The sequence below is a fragment of the Pagrus major genome, chromosome 4 (genome assembly GCF_040436345.1).
Source record: "Pagrus major chromosome 4, Pma_NU_1.0".
In the NCBI taxonomy this organism is placed as follows: Eukaryota; Metazoa; Chordata; class Actinopteri; order Spariformes; family Sparidae; genus Pagrus; species Pagrus major.
This window is the reverse complement of record NC_133218.1, coordinates 27,557,086-27,574,380: the sequence shown is the minus strand read 5'-3', so window position 1 is coordinate 27,574,380 and position 17,295 is coordinate 27,557,086. Positions and strand designations below refer to the sequence as shown.

General features: G+C 40.5%; 2 protein-coding genes across 4 annotated transcripts in view; one reads left to right on the top strand and one right to left on the bottom strand.

The window, feature by feature from the left end:
- Positions 1 to 1,493: 1,493 nt before the first annotated feature.
- Positions 1,494 to 15,848, bottom strand: immp1l (inner mitochondrial membrane peptidase subunit 1). Of its 2 annotated transcripts, none has more exons than XM_073464837.1 (6): positions 15,764 to 15,848; positions 7,664 to 7,774; positions 7,479 to 7,567; positions 7,204 to 7,330; positions 2,204 to 2,314; positions 1,494 to 1,653 (listed from the first exon to the last, which is right to left on the bottom strand). In XM_073464837.1, exons 2-6 carry the CDS (start codon positions 7,766 to 7,768, stop codon positions 1,567 to 1,569), a joined length of 519 nt encoding a protein of 172 aa, XP_073320938.1. In that variant the 5' UTR covers positions 7,769 to 7,774; positions 15,764 to 15,848; the 3' UTR covers positions 1,494 to 1,566. The 2 variants fall into 2 exon arrangements, with proteins under 2 accessions (XP_073320938.1, XP_073320939.1); XM_073464838.1 differs by lacking the exon at positions 15,764 to 15,848 and adding an exon at positions 13,658 to 13,699.
- A 100-nt stretch (positions 15,849 to 15,948) lies between these two features.
- Positions 15,949 to 17,295, top strand: part of elp4 (elongator acetyltransferase complex subunit 4) — a 56,136-nt gene continuing 54,789 nt past the window's right edge. For both annotated transcript variants that reach the window (XM_073464460.1, XM_073464459.1), the window contains exon 1: positions 15,949 to 16,126. In XM_073464460.1, the coding sequence (XP_073320561.1) occupies positions 15,949 to 16,126 (178 nt within the window). The remainder of the gene's footprint in view (positions 16,127 to 17,295) is intronic.

The window sequence follows — 17,295 nt, the reverse complement described above, 5'->3', positions numbered from 1 at the left end:
CGACAGAAAACACAGTTTTTCCTGTGTGTGCTTGTGTTCGAATTTTACCAGCTATCCAGAGGTGTATATTGCATTATATAGACAATTTTATTTTAGTGACCTAATTTTTAATTTATCTAATTTTCCACAAGGTTTGCAGGTGTACATCAACAAGTAACCTCTGTCAATAACATAACATATACAGTAGGTGTAACAGGGCATAGATAGTTAAAGAAATAAATCAGATAACAATAAAATAGTGAAGTTTATCCTCCTGATAATTTCATAATAACTTTAAGTTGCAACACAGCCAGTAAAAGACACAGAAAAGCAACAGAAAGCACAAGCCTGCAACTTTGATCACTCTTTAACCCTGACCTACTCCTTCCCAATGGGTCTTTCTCAAAATTCCACTATACAGGCAGGATATTTCATAACAGTGCTTCACAAAGTAAATAAGGAATCAAGATTTTTGCTTCAGTTTTATTTCGATTTTGGATTTAACTGTTTTGGATAGAAAACAAGGTCATGTGGCTAATGCTCTCTTTTTCTGCCACACTTACTCCCCCTGTTAAGTCTTTGTCATGCACATTCACTCCTGTAAAATTCCTGTTAGAAACCCAGTTAAACGTGAATCTGACCAAGAAGTCAGTTTTTTCGAGCAGAAATCTACAGTAGACCCCGATAACAGAAACTACATTCACATGACATTTGGTTCCTACAGAAAGCTGACGATAACTCTGTGTCTTGAGTGCATGTAACATACTCAGTGTGAGATTCAGGTTTGCCCCCCCCAAAACACACACACACACACACACACACACACAATGTATTCAGTGGTGAGCGAAGCCCTTACTAAGTGCTTATTAATATTGTATGGTTAAATGGGAAATGTTAACATTTTTTCAATTGCCTTGGCAGCCTAATGAAATATTAAACAATGAGAGAGCTTTTGTTTTACCATAATACTAAGGAAGGATAAACATGAAATTAATAACATCTTTTTTAAGGGAATGAGACATGTCTTTGCTTGGTCATCCTTTGTATATTTAGACAGATACGCCTGTTTAAAGCACATGCACAAACCTCTTTCAAATGTGGGGCTTAGGTGCCTTCAGAAGTAATTAAATTAAACTCTTATATTCCACCACAAGTAGCCATCCTGATACGTGTACTGTTGGATAAGAGTTGGTCTTCAGTTTGTTGATTTCAAACTTAATTATTTGTGTGTCTTATTACTGAAAGAGCACGACATAAACCTTGTGCATCTCATCTTTGCATCTGCCCACTCTCTGCCATTAGCAGCTCTGCAGAGACGCAGCTTTACTCACTGCTCACGCAATGCTGATCCTACGGTGCTGCGCAGCTACAGCCAACACACTGTAAGCCCCAGATGGCCTTGCCAGTTATAAAACAGTCAAATCCAGAGTTTATGAGTGTTTTGTCTGAAAAGGAATCTGCCTTTAAAATACGAGGCCCGAGTATGATTAACTACAATTAATACAAAAGAAACGTTTAAATAAATATCAGCTTTATTCAAAAATGACTGAAAACAAAGTAACGTACGGTACAAACAAAGTGAATGAGTCAATCTGAGTCTGAGTCACTCTGAGTTTTAATGATCCGTCTGGTTGGGCTTTCACTGAGGGTCCCGACACTGTGCGGCGGCCAGAGCTGTATAAGACAAAGGGTGCAGAGAAACAATGGGTTAAAAGAGACGTAAAACTTGCATGATAACAAGATAAATGACTTCCATCCGTTATGTACAACACTTTATCGCTCTTCTTGGACACATTTGCTAATGTAGCTTTTAATGATGTGTTTGACTTCACGGAAGAGCTTGTTATTTTATCAGCTGTCGTAATAGGGCCTCCAGTGGAGTGCCGCCGTCCAATCAGATGGACAGAAGGTTGGCTGACCTGTTTCCAGGGTCGTGGCTGCTATGACATCCAGGGACATGACAACACAGCAGAATGGAAAGCTAGACAATATGTTGTCCAGGCTTTGGTCAATCAGACACACTTGCTTTGAACTTCTAACTGACTCATGTCTCTGAATTGTACTTAAAAATGGCCATATTGGACTTAAAAAGCAAATAATAGATGCCTCAACACCGTCACAGCCCATATATGAGAGATTTAAAACTAGATTCCTGATTTTGCAAAAGAACGCATTTCTTTAAAAACTAAAAACATGACAACATACAGTACACCTCCTCTGTTACCTTTAAGCAAACACGCCCTCGGATGAGGGCATAGGGAATTGGGCCATAGCTCCTTGAGTCACTGGAATTCCTGAGGTTATCCCCTTCTAGCCATACGTGGCCTTTTGGAACCTAAAAACAGGAACAGACATGCAGAGAGAGAGACAAAAATGATTTATACACTGTTTTACCCCGCAACGAAGGAACCAAATACAAAGAAAATCTGTTCAATAACCTAACTTTAACATGAAAAAGTGAGCTGACCTATAACGTAGTGAGAATGCACCTTAACCCCACCCCCCTACCCCCAACGAGTCGCCTTAGCCATCCCTCTCTCCTCAGCCTATCTTAACGTCAACCTGCCTGTCCCTCTTTAACCCTGAACCGTCTTAGGAGAGGGGTCATGGGTAACGGGCAGGGTCGAGGGGGATTTAGAAGAACTTCAAACGGGGTCATTAGGCTGTTGGCTGAGATCTGCGCCCCTCTTACCCAGGGAGGGCAAAGCAAGAGAGGGGCCTGAGATATCTGGGCAGAGAGAGAGAGAGAGAGAGAGAGAGAGAGAGAGGGGGAAAGAATGAGAGAGAGAGAGAGAGAGAGAGAGAGAGAGTGAGAGAGAGAGAGAGACAGAGGGAGAGGGAAAGAGGGAGAGGGAGAGGGAAAGAGGGAGCTAGAGAGGGCTTAGCTGCGGCTAGCAGCAGTGTCCAAGGGTCTCCACCGCGGTCCGACCTGCCAGTGGGGCGGTCATCCAAGCGGGCTCTAATTCACAGTGACACCAATTATGATTAATCTCATCACTTTAGGAGAGTAGGCTTGTCAAGGCCCTAATTAAGTGCGCTGTCCCCCCTATATGTGCAGACAGGATCAACAACACATTATATTGTCATAATGGGCATCACAATCCACGAGTCTATTTTTGTGTTGCCTAACTTTTTAACGGCAAAAGTCCTCTGGAGGAAAGAGAACAACATGAATAAAGAATATTCTCCCTGCTGAGGTGACGTCACGTCTTCTTCGCCTCTGCTTGTATTCCTTATTTCCGATCACCCGACTCTCTGATTAGAGTCTTCAGTCCTACTGTGAGATGCTGTGTTTTGTTTCGTATTCGATAATTGAGACAGATGATGTGACATAATCACGAGCCAATGACATGTTGACCTAACATGAGGTAAACAACTCGATGAATAACGACGACACAAATGAATATCATTAAAGGAGTCATCTGAGAACCATATGTCAGCATGCTGGATTCCCACCATTACACCTCATTAACATGGTAACATATGCTGGCTCCCAAGCACAGGAAGAAGAAACACCACCATTTGTCATCTGCCAAACCAGAACCCCCTGTTTCTCCTCATCTTCTATTTAATAAAAAAAAGAATCATCTCCAGTGTGCTCATCCCAAAGACATAGAGGCTTGATCAATAATTTGGGGAAACCACTGCACACACAAGCTTAATTTAAAAAAGGAAAGAGCTTTTCCTCGTCGCTCTTGACATCATTTCTTGTTCGGTCTCAGCCCGAGTCAAATCACCACGAAGGTCAATCAATTAGATCGACTGCAGCAGAGGTAAGCATTTCGATTTGGAGTCCCCATAAAACCAATGACCTCATGGAGAAACCCAAACCTGAGTAATGACAAAAGTACTTGAAGGATCAACCAGGCCCTGTTTCAGAAAAGTGAGAAAGTGAAGAGGTCTGAAACTTGACCTGCCGTACTGCGGTCAGAACGAGGAGAAAAGCTTATGCATATCACCTTGCAAGTTGCAGGTGTGCGAACAGGGAAAAAAGACAGCGAGTCAAAGGCAAACTTCTGAATTAAATCTAGGGTGATTCAAGGCAGCGGTGTTATCAGATACTGCCCCATCCTTGACTCTGCTTTCTAAAGACAATGGCTGTTTCAAGCACCTGTAAGTTGCCATGAGTCACTTGATTCTTTTGCATGCACAGTGTTCAAAAAAGTATAAGATGTAACTTTTACACATTAAAATGTCTAAAACTGAATAGGCCTTTGTTATACATTTTGTTATGTCCTTATATTATCCCATATTTTTCAACCATTGTTCAAACCCAGAAAAATCCTTAATTTTATTCAAGATAACGGAGTGTTTCATTTGATTGCCTGTCGCTACAACTACTAGGTCAGAGGAAGTGTCAAAGGAAGTCAGTGAATGTGACTAAACATACCATAAAACTTTAATACATTACCTCGTCTGTGAACCTGGTTTCATCAATTACCCGATTTTTGACTGCACATCGTCCCGATGACTCATTTAAAATACCCAATAGTCACACGCTTACAAATGCCGAAACTTCGTCAAATGGTAGTCTCTTTTGGCAATGGTCTCGTCTAGCTGTATCCCCAAGTCAGCTCATATTATGTACACGTGAATGTGATATGACATGTATTGTAGAAATGTTGATATGATACGTATGAAACATACACATTTAATGTATCGGTGGTTTGAAGAAACATACAATGGCAGCACTTTATTCTGGCGACTGGGATGCAGATATTCATCAGCAATGGTGGTCGTTTAACAGAGAAGACTCCCATGATCCCACGCTACTTCACAACATCATCAAACTACCTCTTTTGCTTTGTTTTGATTGAGAGACACCAAAAACACATACAGTGAGTTTAAGAAGGATCTATGTAGACACACATACAAAATCTACAGAAAACTGTGTCTAACCACACAGATTTCCGAAGATCCAGGTAAGCCCAACACAAAGTTATAGTCACTTCACACTCTGCTGGCAGCTCTGGCGTGACGGATGGCAGAGATTGCACCCGTCCTGTGGTTGTAGGCTGGCTCGATGCGAGGCATTGTGTACCTGTCAGAGACGTGTCGAGAAGCACTGAAACCTGAGCCCTCTCCTCACGGTGGAGGTGTGTTGTTTAACAGCCACACCATTACAGTGCTCATTATGTTAACATGATTGAGGCAGTGAATTATGTTCAGCTTAAATACATACAGGCTTATCGAGTTCATCTTTCACCGTATTACTCTGTCAGTGTTTACTGCAAAGAACAAAACGTATAGGGGCATCTCATCTCTCTGTCACCCTCTCTCTCTCTCTCTCGCTCTCCTTGCTATAATATTTGGGATCAAGTGTCATTGTTTTGACACAATAGCTCAGACACAGAAATGATTCCTAAAAGGTGACAGGGCAATTAGTCTGCTGTTGGATCTCTGAGGGTGGAGAAGACCTGCCTGTCTGTCAGAGCAAAAGAGGAGGTGATGACAGGGTCTAACACCGCCTTCCAAAAATTCATCTTTACAGGTCCACCCATAATGCCTCACACCATCCTAATAGTCACACACAAATACCCTCTGGGGGGAAAAAAAAAACTCCCCAAGGGAGCCCAAACATTTATGTGAACAGTGGGTATTTTCTCAGTTACCTCAAACACTGTCACATAAAGAAAGTGATGTTGCTCCTGGGAGTTAAAAACATTAACATGGCAAAACGTATATTTAGGCTGCATGATATTAATTAAAAAAAAGGGTACGTGACAATTAGCTTTGTAAAGTCTAACACGGTGGTTATTTAAAGCTTCCCTTCTGCTTTGTTTGTGAAACTGACAACTAGATTAGAAAAGCAAAGTATTGCAAAGACGCATGCAAAATTTCCTGTATCCCTTAAAGATGTAGTAGAAGAAAAATCAAGAGACAAGCTCACTCGCTATGCCTATAAATGCAGTCTGGACAAGGGGGGATCCATTTCAGACCCCATCCCGAAAACAAGACAAAAAAAGAAAAAATAGAATTTGTTTTTCTCTCCATCTCACTACACATAATGCATAACAAGTCCAACTCCTGTCATCCACCATATACCAAAGAAAACCAGGTACATTTGTAGTTCTAGTTTGTAGTTCTCCTTTTCTTTCCTTATCTTGGAAGTTAACAAATACCACTTTCAGACCTGCAAATATTTACTGTGTTTTAAAAATAATAATTGGATCAGATAAAATTAATAGAAAAAGCATTTTGGATTCAAACCATTTGGAAAGCTGATGGGTCAATTCAATATGATGTCTGGAATCAAGACTTATACTATACTTTGGCTAATTATTTCAGTTTTTTAAAGCAACATTATGTAACTTTTTTACCTTAAATTACAGCTTCAAAATCATTTTGATGGTACATCAAATGGTACAAGTTTAAAAATGACTCAAATTTCTGTGAGCACACCCTGGAACCAGAACCACAACACAAAGATGTCACCTATTACAAGTTCAGTCCTCTGTATGTGGAGGTGAAGCTAGTAGAAGAGGAAACCTCTTTATTTCTTGTTTGATTTGTTGAATGACACTTACAGGCTTGGCCTTATGCTATGTTTGGCTGAACTCATCCAACAGTCTGTCCATAGTCTATACAATACACAAGACATTCAAAAACATGCAACATAAATGCAACCTTTGGTTCGCGGACGTATGCACACACACACATACACACTCACACACACTCACACACACCTCCGCCCACCCATCAGTCTGTCCACTCGGCTGGCACTAACTCTAACAGGCTTCAGAGAGATTGCAGGCCTGAGCTGTGGGCGTTGGGGAGAGTAGTAATAGAAAAGCAATGACAGTGGTTTCAGCAGCAGAACCCCTGCTCACTCTCTGGTTTTATCACTGTTCTGAGGAAATATAGGTGTTGTCAAAAGCTGATATTTTGACCAATGACACAAAATGGATGTGTGCGGTCGAAAATGTAAACAACTATGATAGTATATAGACTGTGGTACAAACACACACAAAGAAAACCAAAAAACTGAGGGATGGTTTGCATTATGCATAGAGATTCTTCCCAACTATAACGTGTGTTGTTTTCTTCATTTATTCTCCATTTCACTGGATCTTTTTAACCTTTTTTTTATACAAAGAGACTCCAAGTTGTTGTAAGCAAAACAGTACAACTGCCACCGGCCTTACTTGGTAAAGCAGGTAATCACACAAAGTATAAGAAAACACTTGCATCAAATATAAACCAGTATAATGTAAATATACTCACATATGTGTGGTTCTTGAATAAATCAGATGGGCCACTTGTGCACACCTTGTCACCTTCCAATCCAATTACCCTTTTACATATGTTCATATTTGGGTCAAATGGACTCTTTGCAATTATTATATCGCCCCTGAAAGAAAAAAAAGAAAAACAATCCAACAAACTTAATTTGTCACAACTCAAGGTGCATTCATACACAGGAAATGAGAAATATTATACAATATTTTGCATAATCTATGATATATGTTTGTACTATGTCTTGACTGTCTTGAACCCACTTTTTTATTTTGCAAAGATGACGACTCATGCGTTCAGAGAAGACAATATCCTGGTTGACAATGGTGGGCTCCATGGAAGGACCAGAACACTGAAGCAAAAAACAAAAAAACAGAAAAAAACTATTATTTCTTGTGCATAGATGAATTAATATAATTAGAGGGGAAAAAAAGGACCATATACGAACCACCACTACTTCTCCGACATATTCAAAGGCACAATGTGCAATGCAGCCGTACTGGATTGTGTAGCCCACAAACCCCAAGGTTTTCCCCAGCACACGGCGGAACATCTCCACCTGCAGCACAAAACACAACCATAGGTTATGGCATAATGTTAATGTACATAGTTGTTAAATGCTCTATATTTGCAGTGGTAAGGAAATGTTACAGTGTCTGATCCATTTATGGTAGGCGCTTATGTTGTTCACAGGATTTCTAAAAACAAAAACTGTTTGGAGTTTAATTCTTAAAGGTGTGAACAAGCTTGTCACAGTTGGCCTACTGCTAAGATGGCACATTCCCTGGTGTTTCATTCTCAGAGGCTGAGCGGCCAGTTCACAGCCGAAAACTGCCCTGAACTTTGATCCTGTGTAGGATGGACCAATCAACACCTTGCGATCAGGTGACGGACAAACACAGAAGCTGTGACATGTCCGACCAAGCAGCTCTGCACCGTCTGCAGCTAGTCCCTGACACTGTGCTGCCTCCTCTACCACCACAATCATTAGAGCAGTTATCAACTTCTGTCAGCACCATAGAAACACAACGACACCCCTTGCACCCAACCACACACCCGCCCGCCCTGCAAACACTCTGTCGCACAAACACACACAAGGACAATCCGCGTGTCTTCTGAGCAAACATCCCAGACACACTCAGGTTATTGACTTTTACTCAAGCTGCAACCTGTTGGACGGACAGAAGAAAGTAAGTCAATCTTTACACACTCATGCACCTGCACACACACACATGCATATACACAAACAGATTGAAACAGTGTGTTTAGAGAAGAATAGATACAGCTTGGCTTTAGAGGTTAGTCTGCACTTCAAACATTTTAAGCTCAGGCCGCTGTCCTGCCAGTCCACCGCAGGGTAAAGAAATCTTTTTCTCTGTCTCCCCGATTCCTTCTGTCTCTTTTCCTCTTTCTCTCTACATGTCTTCTCTCCCTCCCAGGGTATTATTAACAAAAGCAAGCAGAGCGGAAACCAAAGCCCCAAATCCTCAGAGCTCTGGGAATGACTTCCCAAAGATGGACACGGATTAGACCCCCAATTTCTCCCTTGCCCCGCCACCTCCACCACCGACCCCCCCTTTCTCCCCAGGTCCCCAACAGACCGGGTGTCAGGTGGCTCTCCCAGCCCTGCCAAAGGTGTTACCCCTAATCCCATTACCCCCCTCCACTCTTCTCACACACACGCACACAAACACACACATACACAATGCTCTGCCATTCATGCCAACTATATTCCACCTATTAAACCCTCTATCTATTCTTTCATCCCTAGCACGGTTTGTCTCTTTGGCCCATTCGCCATCGTCTCTGATCCAAAAAAGACCAACTCTGCCCTTCCCTCTGTTTCCTGATCACCACTGGCAACCCTCTGCTTTTTGCCGCCACGGCGAATGACAGCACACGAGCAGGTGAAGGGGGACATATATACGCTCAGCGCAGGGCCCAAATGAAGTGCCCCCTTCCAGTCACAGCCTGCTCTGGTCTCTTGTTCTGTTCCACAGGAACTACAAACTCAGTCCTCCCACAGCTGGTACAATAACACCTCTGGCCCTATAATTCCTCTGTTGGGAAGCGAGTGGTCTAAAGGTTAATGTGAATCTCAGGTCTGCACTAAGGCGACACATTCAGCTCTATTTGTCTTGCTCTCAGCTGCCTCCACCAGCATCCCTGTCACTGCCGTGCTGTAATGCACTCGCAGACATGATCTCACATGTGCTCTTCCTTCTGCCGGGCCGTGGATCACAAATCTCTTTGCTAGCACTCATTCGCAAAGCACAGTGGACAGCCTCCCTTACAGCTGCCCTCATATCTCTGTTTCACCCCCCCTCCTCCTCCATTCCAGCGTGCATTCATCATAGGTAGGGATTAAGGGACTTTGCATAACAAGATCACACAGCCAGTGACTGATATCAAGAGAGTCCATATGCAGCCGCCTGGTTTTCTGAGGCACCCTCTGTCATTGATATTGTGTGTCTGTGTGTGTGCGCATGTGGTGTGAATGTGCACAGACAATAGCATTACCTATGTGTTTCATAGAAAGTGCATATATGAGCTGCAGTGACTCCTCTGGGAGTCACAATGAGGTGGACATCCACAGAGACCTCTGATTGGATCTTTATTACCTCTAATTCCCCTGAGCTCAGAGTCAAGGCAACCCACACTATCTCTTGCCCCTAATACCCAGCCCATGTGTGTGTTGGGGAGTACCAACATTAATTGAATGCTGTATTACAGCTGTAAATTAACACAAAGTCTCTCTGTTAATCCAGGATTACACGCTAAACATGTTCATGGGAAAACAAAGAAAGTCAGCACAGCCCTCTCTGCAGAACCGTCTGTGGCCACCGGCCTCCCGTGGTCACAGCACAGCGCTACAGTGGGGAAAAGAGGGGGACCCTGAATGAATAGCTGCCGATGGAAACACATCATTGTGTGTTTAACTCTCTGATCCTCTTACTGAGGGAGCCCTGATTCACTCAGGGCAGAGGGATCACAAGTTGATGAATGATTTTTTTTTTTCAATGAGCATAAAGTGCAGCATTGGAGAGGCTGCATATGTGTCCACACAGCTGTCAAAACAATTGTGCGTACAATTTGAGCCAAGCAAAAATAAAATGTGAACAAGGTGTCAACATGAATGAAGAGGCTGTCTGAATGTGTCCACAACAAAATAGAGTCTCACAAATATTACGTATATTATACGCATTATACGCAACTTTGTATCGTTCCTTCACATCATCTATGCTTCTTCAGGATGAAGGCAATGAAATGAAATGTTCCTGACTAAATTCCTTGACCTTTAAACTAAGTTTAAACTGATAGTCATAAGTTAAAAAGTCAAAAAGTAAGAAAAAAATGCCAAAATTGAGCACAATTTAAGCTATAACATTCAACACTCGCCAAACAAATAATAAGTAACATCTTTGGTGCCACAGTTAACATGCTTTGTTAACATTAGTAACAGTATTTTTTATAAAACATTCATCTAAGAGCAGGGCTCCAGGGTATTTTGGTCACACATGCAGCCAAAAATCTGTTAAGTGCTACTAAACATTTTCATTTGTTGCACCAGTGCACCTGATATTCAGCAGGTCAGATTTAATAAAAATGAAGAAAAAATCTTGTTTCTGAAATTTCTGTGCTTAATGTGCTGTGATTTAAATCAAGGAAAAACACTTTTCTGCACCTTTATTGCTGTTAACAACCATTGACATAATTTGTTAAGAAATTAAATTAATATACTGTTGGCTGCACCTAAATTATGTAACATCTAAATGTTAGGCACACCAGTGCAACCGGCATAAAACGTTAGCCTGGAGCCTTGAGGAAGTGCAAATTATGTCAATATGTTTTAAATGTGTACATCAATAAATAAGTTTAAAAGACTAGTATTTCTTGGGATAGCACACATCCTAAGAAATGGCCTAGGCAATGTTCTAATATTGAGGCAAATTGAGGAATTAAAGTTGTGATTTAAAGATAACTACTAATATCTCAATAACATCTATACATTTTATTGTATTGTGTTAACGTTTTTCTGTCTGTATTGTCTTGTACATATTTATTACCAAGTTTGTGTTTGTTCTGTTAGTTTGTGTATTTGTTGTTGAATTTAATGTACTTTAAAAGGCCAATCTAGATACAGGGATTGAAAAATAGCTTGGGCTATAATACTGTGGAGTGTGGCATCAGTTTATGCTACATACTTGTCCCTATACAAATAAACATTATATAAAAAAGCAAATATAAAAAAACATTTCCATCATAATTTACATTCTGAAAAAAATACTTTTCTTTGGAACAGCATTAAAGACTTGTAATATTGTCTTGTTTTGTTGAAGGTACCCAGCCAGTTTCATTTGAGTTCTGCTAATTATTATTGAAATACTTTAGCAAATGTAGAAAGAACATGCAAAAAATCAATTAAATTGAAAATAAAGCAACGTCAGTAACACTAAATCAAAATTGACACCTTGTTAAACACACATTATTGACGCCATAAGGAAATATTCAAAAAGGAATTACTGCTGCTGGTCTCAAGAGATTTGAACCTGCCATTGGCTGAGTAGTGTTAATTGATATACATGGCCAGTCTATTAGGACCACAAAGAGAATCTCAATCCAGACAGCGCATAAGGGCCTTGCAGTGGACTCCTTACACAACTAAATTAGGAAAACATGGGCTGAGAGAGAGCTGGGCAACAGGGGGGCTAAGAGGCTTACAAGCCCCTTGTCAGATATTCTTCTTCTCCCTGAGGATCCCAGATGGAAGGGAGTCTGGAGGAGCAGGCAGCACCGGAGAGGGGACGAGTCCCACCTCTGATGTCCTCCTCTGGGCAGCAGAAGGCAGGGGAGGGTGAGGCATTAGTCCTGTTGCGCAGAGCTTGATTTGATCTTAATAAGAGCTATAAAAAGGAGGAGGTAGGCAACCAGGGGGGTCTGTTTCAACTATCAGTCCAATCAGAGATAATCCTTCTGATTTAGACACAGGCACCTGGCCGGATGGAGAGTGACAGATGTAGAAGTCCCAGTCACAGGGAGTGCTATGTCTAGCCCCCATCTTTTCTAGGTCTGCCTACGATCAGAGGCTTAATTGAAGCGACTGATCTCCATATTGCTCTTTTCATTGTTGCTAACGGCAACACAGCCGTGAAACAGCTGAGCGAGGTTACTATTTGAGGAGCTGAGGGTTTAAACCTACAATCAATGGGTCAGCCAGAGCAAATAATAGCCAAGTGATATGAATACAACTGCTATGAATTGAAAGGAAGTGTGGGTTGACAGAGTCCCCAGCCAATTACATAGGATGGAAAAATCAGCCACTAAGCCTTATTGTATTGACCACAAGCAAATGTGTTGTGCTGGCCTGGTGCTGAGAGAATTGAGAGATCTTATCAGTTGTTGTATCAGAGTGACAAAGGAGTTTGTGTTTTGTACTCAGCAGCTCATGACAAAGCCTGATGTATTTTAACACTAGCTAATGACAGACACCTCAGGCAAGAAGCAAACCTCTCTCTGATTTCCTTTCATTCTATTCAATGCAGTTTTTCATAGTCTGCTTTCCTATCCTATAGGTCATGCTAAATATGGCTGTTTATATTTCATGCAACATCTGCAAAAAATCTCTGGAAATCAACATAAAGCTGTTCAAAACACAAGATGTTGAATACATGGAAAAAGTTCAATCTTAAATTAGCTGTGTACAAAACCAATCCTATGCTTATTGTACTTGTGCCCTTAGAATATTACTTTACTTTCAACGCTAACAAAACAAATATGGTGCATGTTGATGATAATCTTGCATCCCCCGGACACAAGAAGTCGACTGCTCCTCGCAGCTCCACACTGATGGCAGAATTAGACTGAAGAAACCAAAACAGCCTGACCAGGAAAGGTCTGACATGTTATGACTGACGCCATTATATAGCTCAATCAGATACAGTGGCTGATAAAACTGACAAAAACATGGCAGAAAAACACACACGTGCACAGATAAAAAGAAAAAGGGGGGATTTCGTTATTTTTATACAATTAGGCTGCTGTGTTCACACTACCACATATTGAATTGTGCTATGAAACTCAAAGGTCAAACTGGTATTTAAAGGCGCACTACGTTGTTCAGGAGAAGAAATTCAAACTCAGAGTTTTAATACGACAATATTAATGAGGTAATGATACAAACTCAGAAATATTCATTTTTTCTATAACTGAATAACCAAGCTGTTCTCAGAGGAAAATAAGATCCCCAGAACACTGCTTGAAGCTAGAAAGTTGGCAGGGTCCACCAAATATAAACAAAGTAAAACAGTATGAAATTGTGCATGCAATTTGTATATTCAGCTTATTCAGTCATGAAAAAGAAGAGCGTTTGTTTATTTGGTTTGTTTAGGCATAAAAAAAAAATCGGTCAATGAGGATCTTTCCCCAAAACTACGTAGTTCACCTTTAAAAGGACTGCAAATGAAGTGACTGGCACTGTGCAGAAGAAGTGGTGAAAGTTTCCAGGGCAACGTACATCCTGCACGTTGCCCTGCTGCAGCAGACTCTCCTCCTGAGATGCAGGTCAGTCAGCGCATCTTATTTGTCTCATATAGGCTTTCCACAATGCCTAGTGTTGTCAGTCATGATGTATTCCCTTGGTCTCCTGTCAGCACATATAAATTTCAACAGTGCTGTCAAAACAGCAGGACTGCCTCCGCTGAGAGCATTTGTAAAGTGAGCAGTTGGGCTATTGCTTCCTCTGGAGCCCTTACAGTATCCTGTGATCTTGGGCTGCCTCTGGCCTCTCTCTGCCACACAAAGCTTTTTTACAGCTGTCTTAAGGATTACTCTGATCTCGCATCAGACAGCCAGTATTAATAGTGGACATTACGCAGTACAAAAGAAACTAGCCTTTCCCCCCACCAGCTATTTGCCTAATCTGACAGAACATGTGAAGGAGGTTTCCATCTACAATACGCATTTCTCACAGCCGGCATTTTGACTTGTCATTGAAGAAAAAATGTGTTACTTTTAACATTTTTGGTGGCTCGGTTCAATTCAAGTGTCCGATGTCAGTGTGAACCAGCATGCACAATATAGGAAGCTGTAACTAAAATGGCTTAATGGAATTTATCCATCATTAATTTTATTATTTACACATTTGCTTTTTTTTACTGTCACATGTGAAATTGTCTCCTGTGAAAAACGTCTGTTAGCTCCTGATAGTGCTGTATTACATTCCACTGTTTCTGTTCATGTCAGAGACTTTGGCACACAGACTGGTAATCACAGCGTGCTCAATTATCTTTAATAGATTCTACTGTTGCAATACTTGAATTTGTGATGTAAAAATCATATTATTAACATTTTCTTGATATAAGATTCTGGACCACTCTGAGTCACAATTCAATCAGCATTATATAAAATGTAATCACCAAACTTACAAGTATTGAAGCTGCTCTACATTATGATGCTGGTATACAGCTACAATCGATGACCTATTTATCACATTACATTATCTAAGACCTACAATGGCCTAAGGATCTAAGTGAGTTGACTGAGAGATTAACTGATTCTGTTTTTACAAAGGCCTTTACAGTGAATAGAATAGAATAATATAAAACAGAACAGAGATAGGATAAATGATCGATGCAGCTTTTGGGAGTTACTCTCTTGCATCACAGCACTACATATATATATATATTTATTATCGGTTATTTAATAGGTATTGGCCCTGAGAGTCAGGAAGTTATCGGTTAGCGTATCTGCTGAAAAAAATCAATATCGTGCATACCTATATATATACCCTATATATTAAATTTGCTTATGTAATCATACATTGATACACTGCGACCAGCACAACGACACAACATACTCTTTTGCCATTTGTCATTAATGCACTTGCAGCAAACTGCTCTGTTCATTTTACCATAATCTTAATGTGTTATTATGTAGTAATTTGCTTTTTTTTTTGTTGGGTAAAATTTAAAAAAGAATATTTGCACATGCAGTAATCAAGGCAAACTTCCACTTCCAAATAGTCCACTTACTGGCAGTTATAGCTGCTTTACAATTTACATACAGGTGTGAGTAATGTCTCTAATTTCCATACTGCTGTGTGTGCTAAAAAGCTCACAGTTTAAATCAGTTTTAGACATTTCTGTGACACTTAAAGCACTCCATAATGCATTGCAGCAACTAAGTGTACGACTGATACCTGCTTATTGAACATTATGTACCCATTTATAATAGAAGAGAATATAACAATGAGCGTGCAGCTCATTCAACGATACGAACAGTTGTAATTGAATTTAATTAAACTCTGAATGCTTCACAAGAGTTGACAGGTGACTGTAAACGAAGGAGTTGATTATTTCATACAATAGTCGGGGTCTGTAATGTTATGCTATGAACCAACAAGGTCAAAGTCAAAGCCAGGCGTTAGTTAGGTGACTTTTTATGCATAAATTAGCTGCTGGCAGTTGCCATGAACACGTAAACTCACGTTTATGTAAACCCAATAAACATAAAACAGGTGACTTCTTGAAATCAACAGCGCTTTACTCACCAACAGTCTGATTCAATGCTCCGACCACTCACTTGCCATAACAAACCGAACTTCCCTTCCTCTGACAGCGTCCACACGCGACCCCGTAACAATCGCTTCCCTCATTGGTCGAGCGCTACCAAAGTCTTCGTTGATTGGACGACACGCTCCAAAACACTGACAGGCGTCACCACGCTACAAGCAGTATGGCAGCTCCCATGAGCAGTGTGGGTAAACCCTCAGCTGAGCGTTCACCGTTCAATACTACGAGTTTTCAGAAGAAAACGAGGAGTAAATTAATCTCCATACCTGGCACCAGACCTTCGGTTCAAAATGGGCAACTCCTAGTTTCGACCGGTGTCACGTCGCTCGACTATCTGCTCGGTCAGTCTGCTGTTGATATTTAATGCTAGTGCTAGCTACACAAGCTAACAGTGTTTCTCAATGTAACGTTAGCTAGAAACAGTAAAGTTGGTTATAAACTGTTGTGTGAGTAAGTTGTCAAAGGGGAAATAAATGAATTGACACAAGATAGAGAGTTTTGTCAGGACAAGACAACCTACTAAAGTGTGAAAGATAACGGTTTATTATCTTAGCATTATGGATACTCTACAAATACCAGGTATATTTTATGGGAATCTGTACACATCCTATAATTTTACATTGAATTGCCTGGTATTTTGTTAGTAAGTTGTGTCTATAGATATCCTCCTCCTGAAGCTCCTTCCAGGAATGTAAAATCCTGAACTATGTCTGATATAAGCCACTAAGGACCATAGTAGTCCATACACTTTGATATCCATGTATAAACTTAGTGCATTTTAATTGAACAGCTGTCATTTCGAAAAAGTAAATATAAAGACTGCCAAAAAAAACCACCTAACAACTCACTTCTTTATAACATGAGATGTATGATTTATAATATGATACAGCAAAGGATGTGTATCACAACTTGACACGCTTGTTATGTTATGAGCACAGGGATGAATTGGTCTAGCTTGGCACTTTTAAACTGTAGTGTAACAATGAGGACTTTGTGTAAATGCAGCAGTGTGCTGTCAGTGTGGTATCCCCAGGTATTTAATGATGGATATCTTTTTATAGTTGTCCCTAAGCCATTCAAATGTAAAGATCTAATATTATTAAGGAGAGGATACACTGGAAATCTTTAAAATTAGGTAAAAGAAGATTATCCCTGTCCTCATCTTTGTGTTGTTTCTGGCCATATTTTAAGGTAATGAACAACAGTTTCAGTCAATGTTTTATAGCCTATATTTCTTGCATATTCAGGTAGTTGTCAGCCCAGAGATGCTCATGAAATACATTTTTCTTTTGTCAACAACAATTAATGTTAACATTATGTCATGCCATTTTTCTTGTTTATTTGATATGTTAAGCATTTTATATGTCTGCTCCGTTTCATCTTCAATGTAACACAATTGTGTTTTAACTAAGCAACATTTGCAGGTGTGGCATGTCATGTTCTTGTGATCTCCCAGCCTACATTTATGAAAACCTTTTAGATCTCATATTTCCTACCATATACTGTGCAC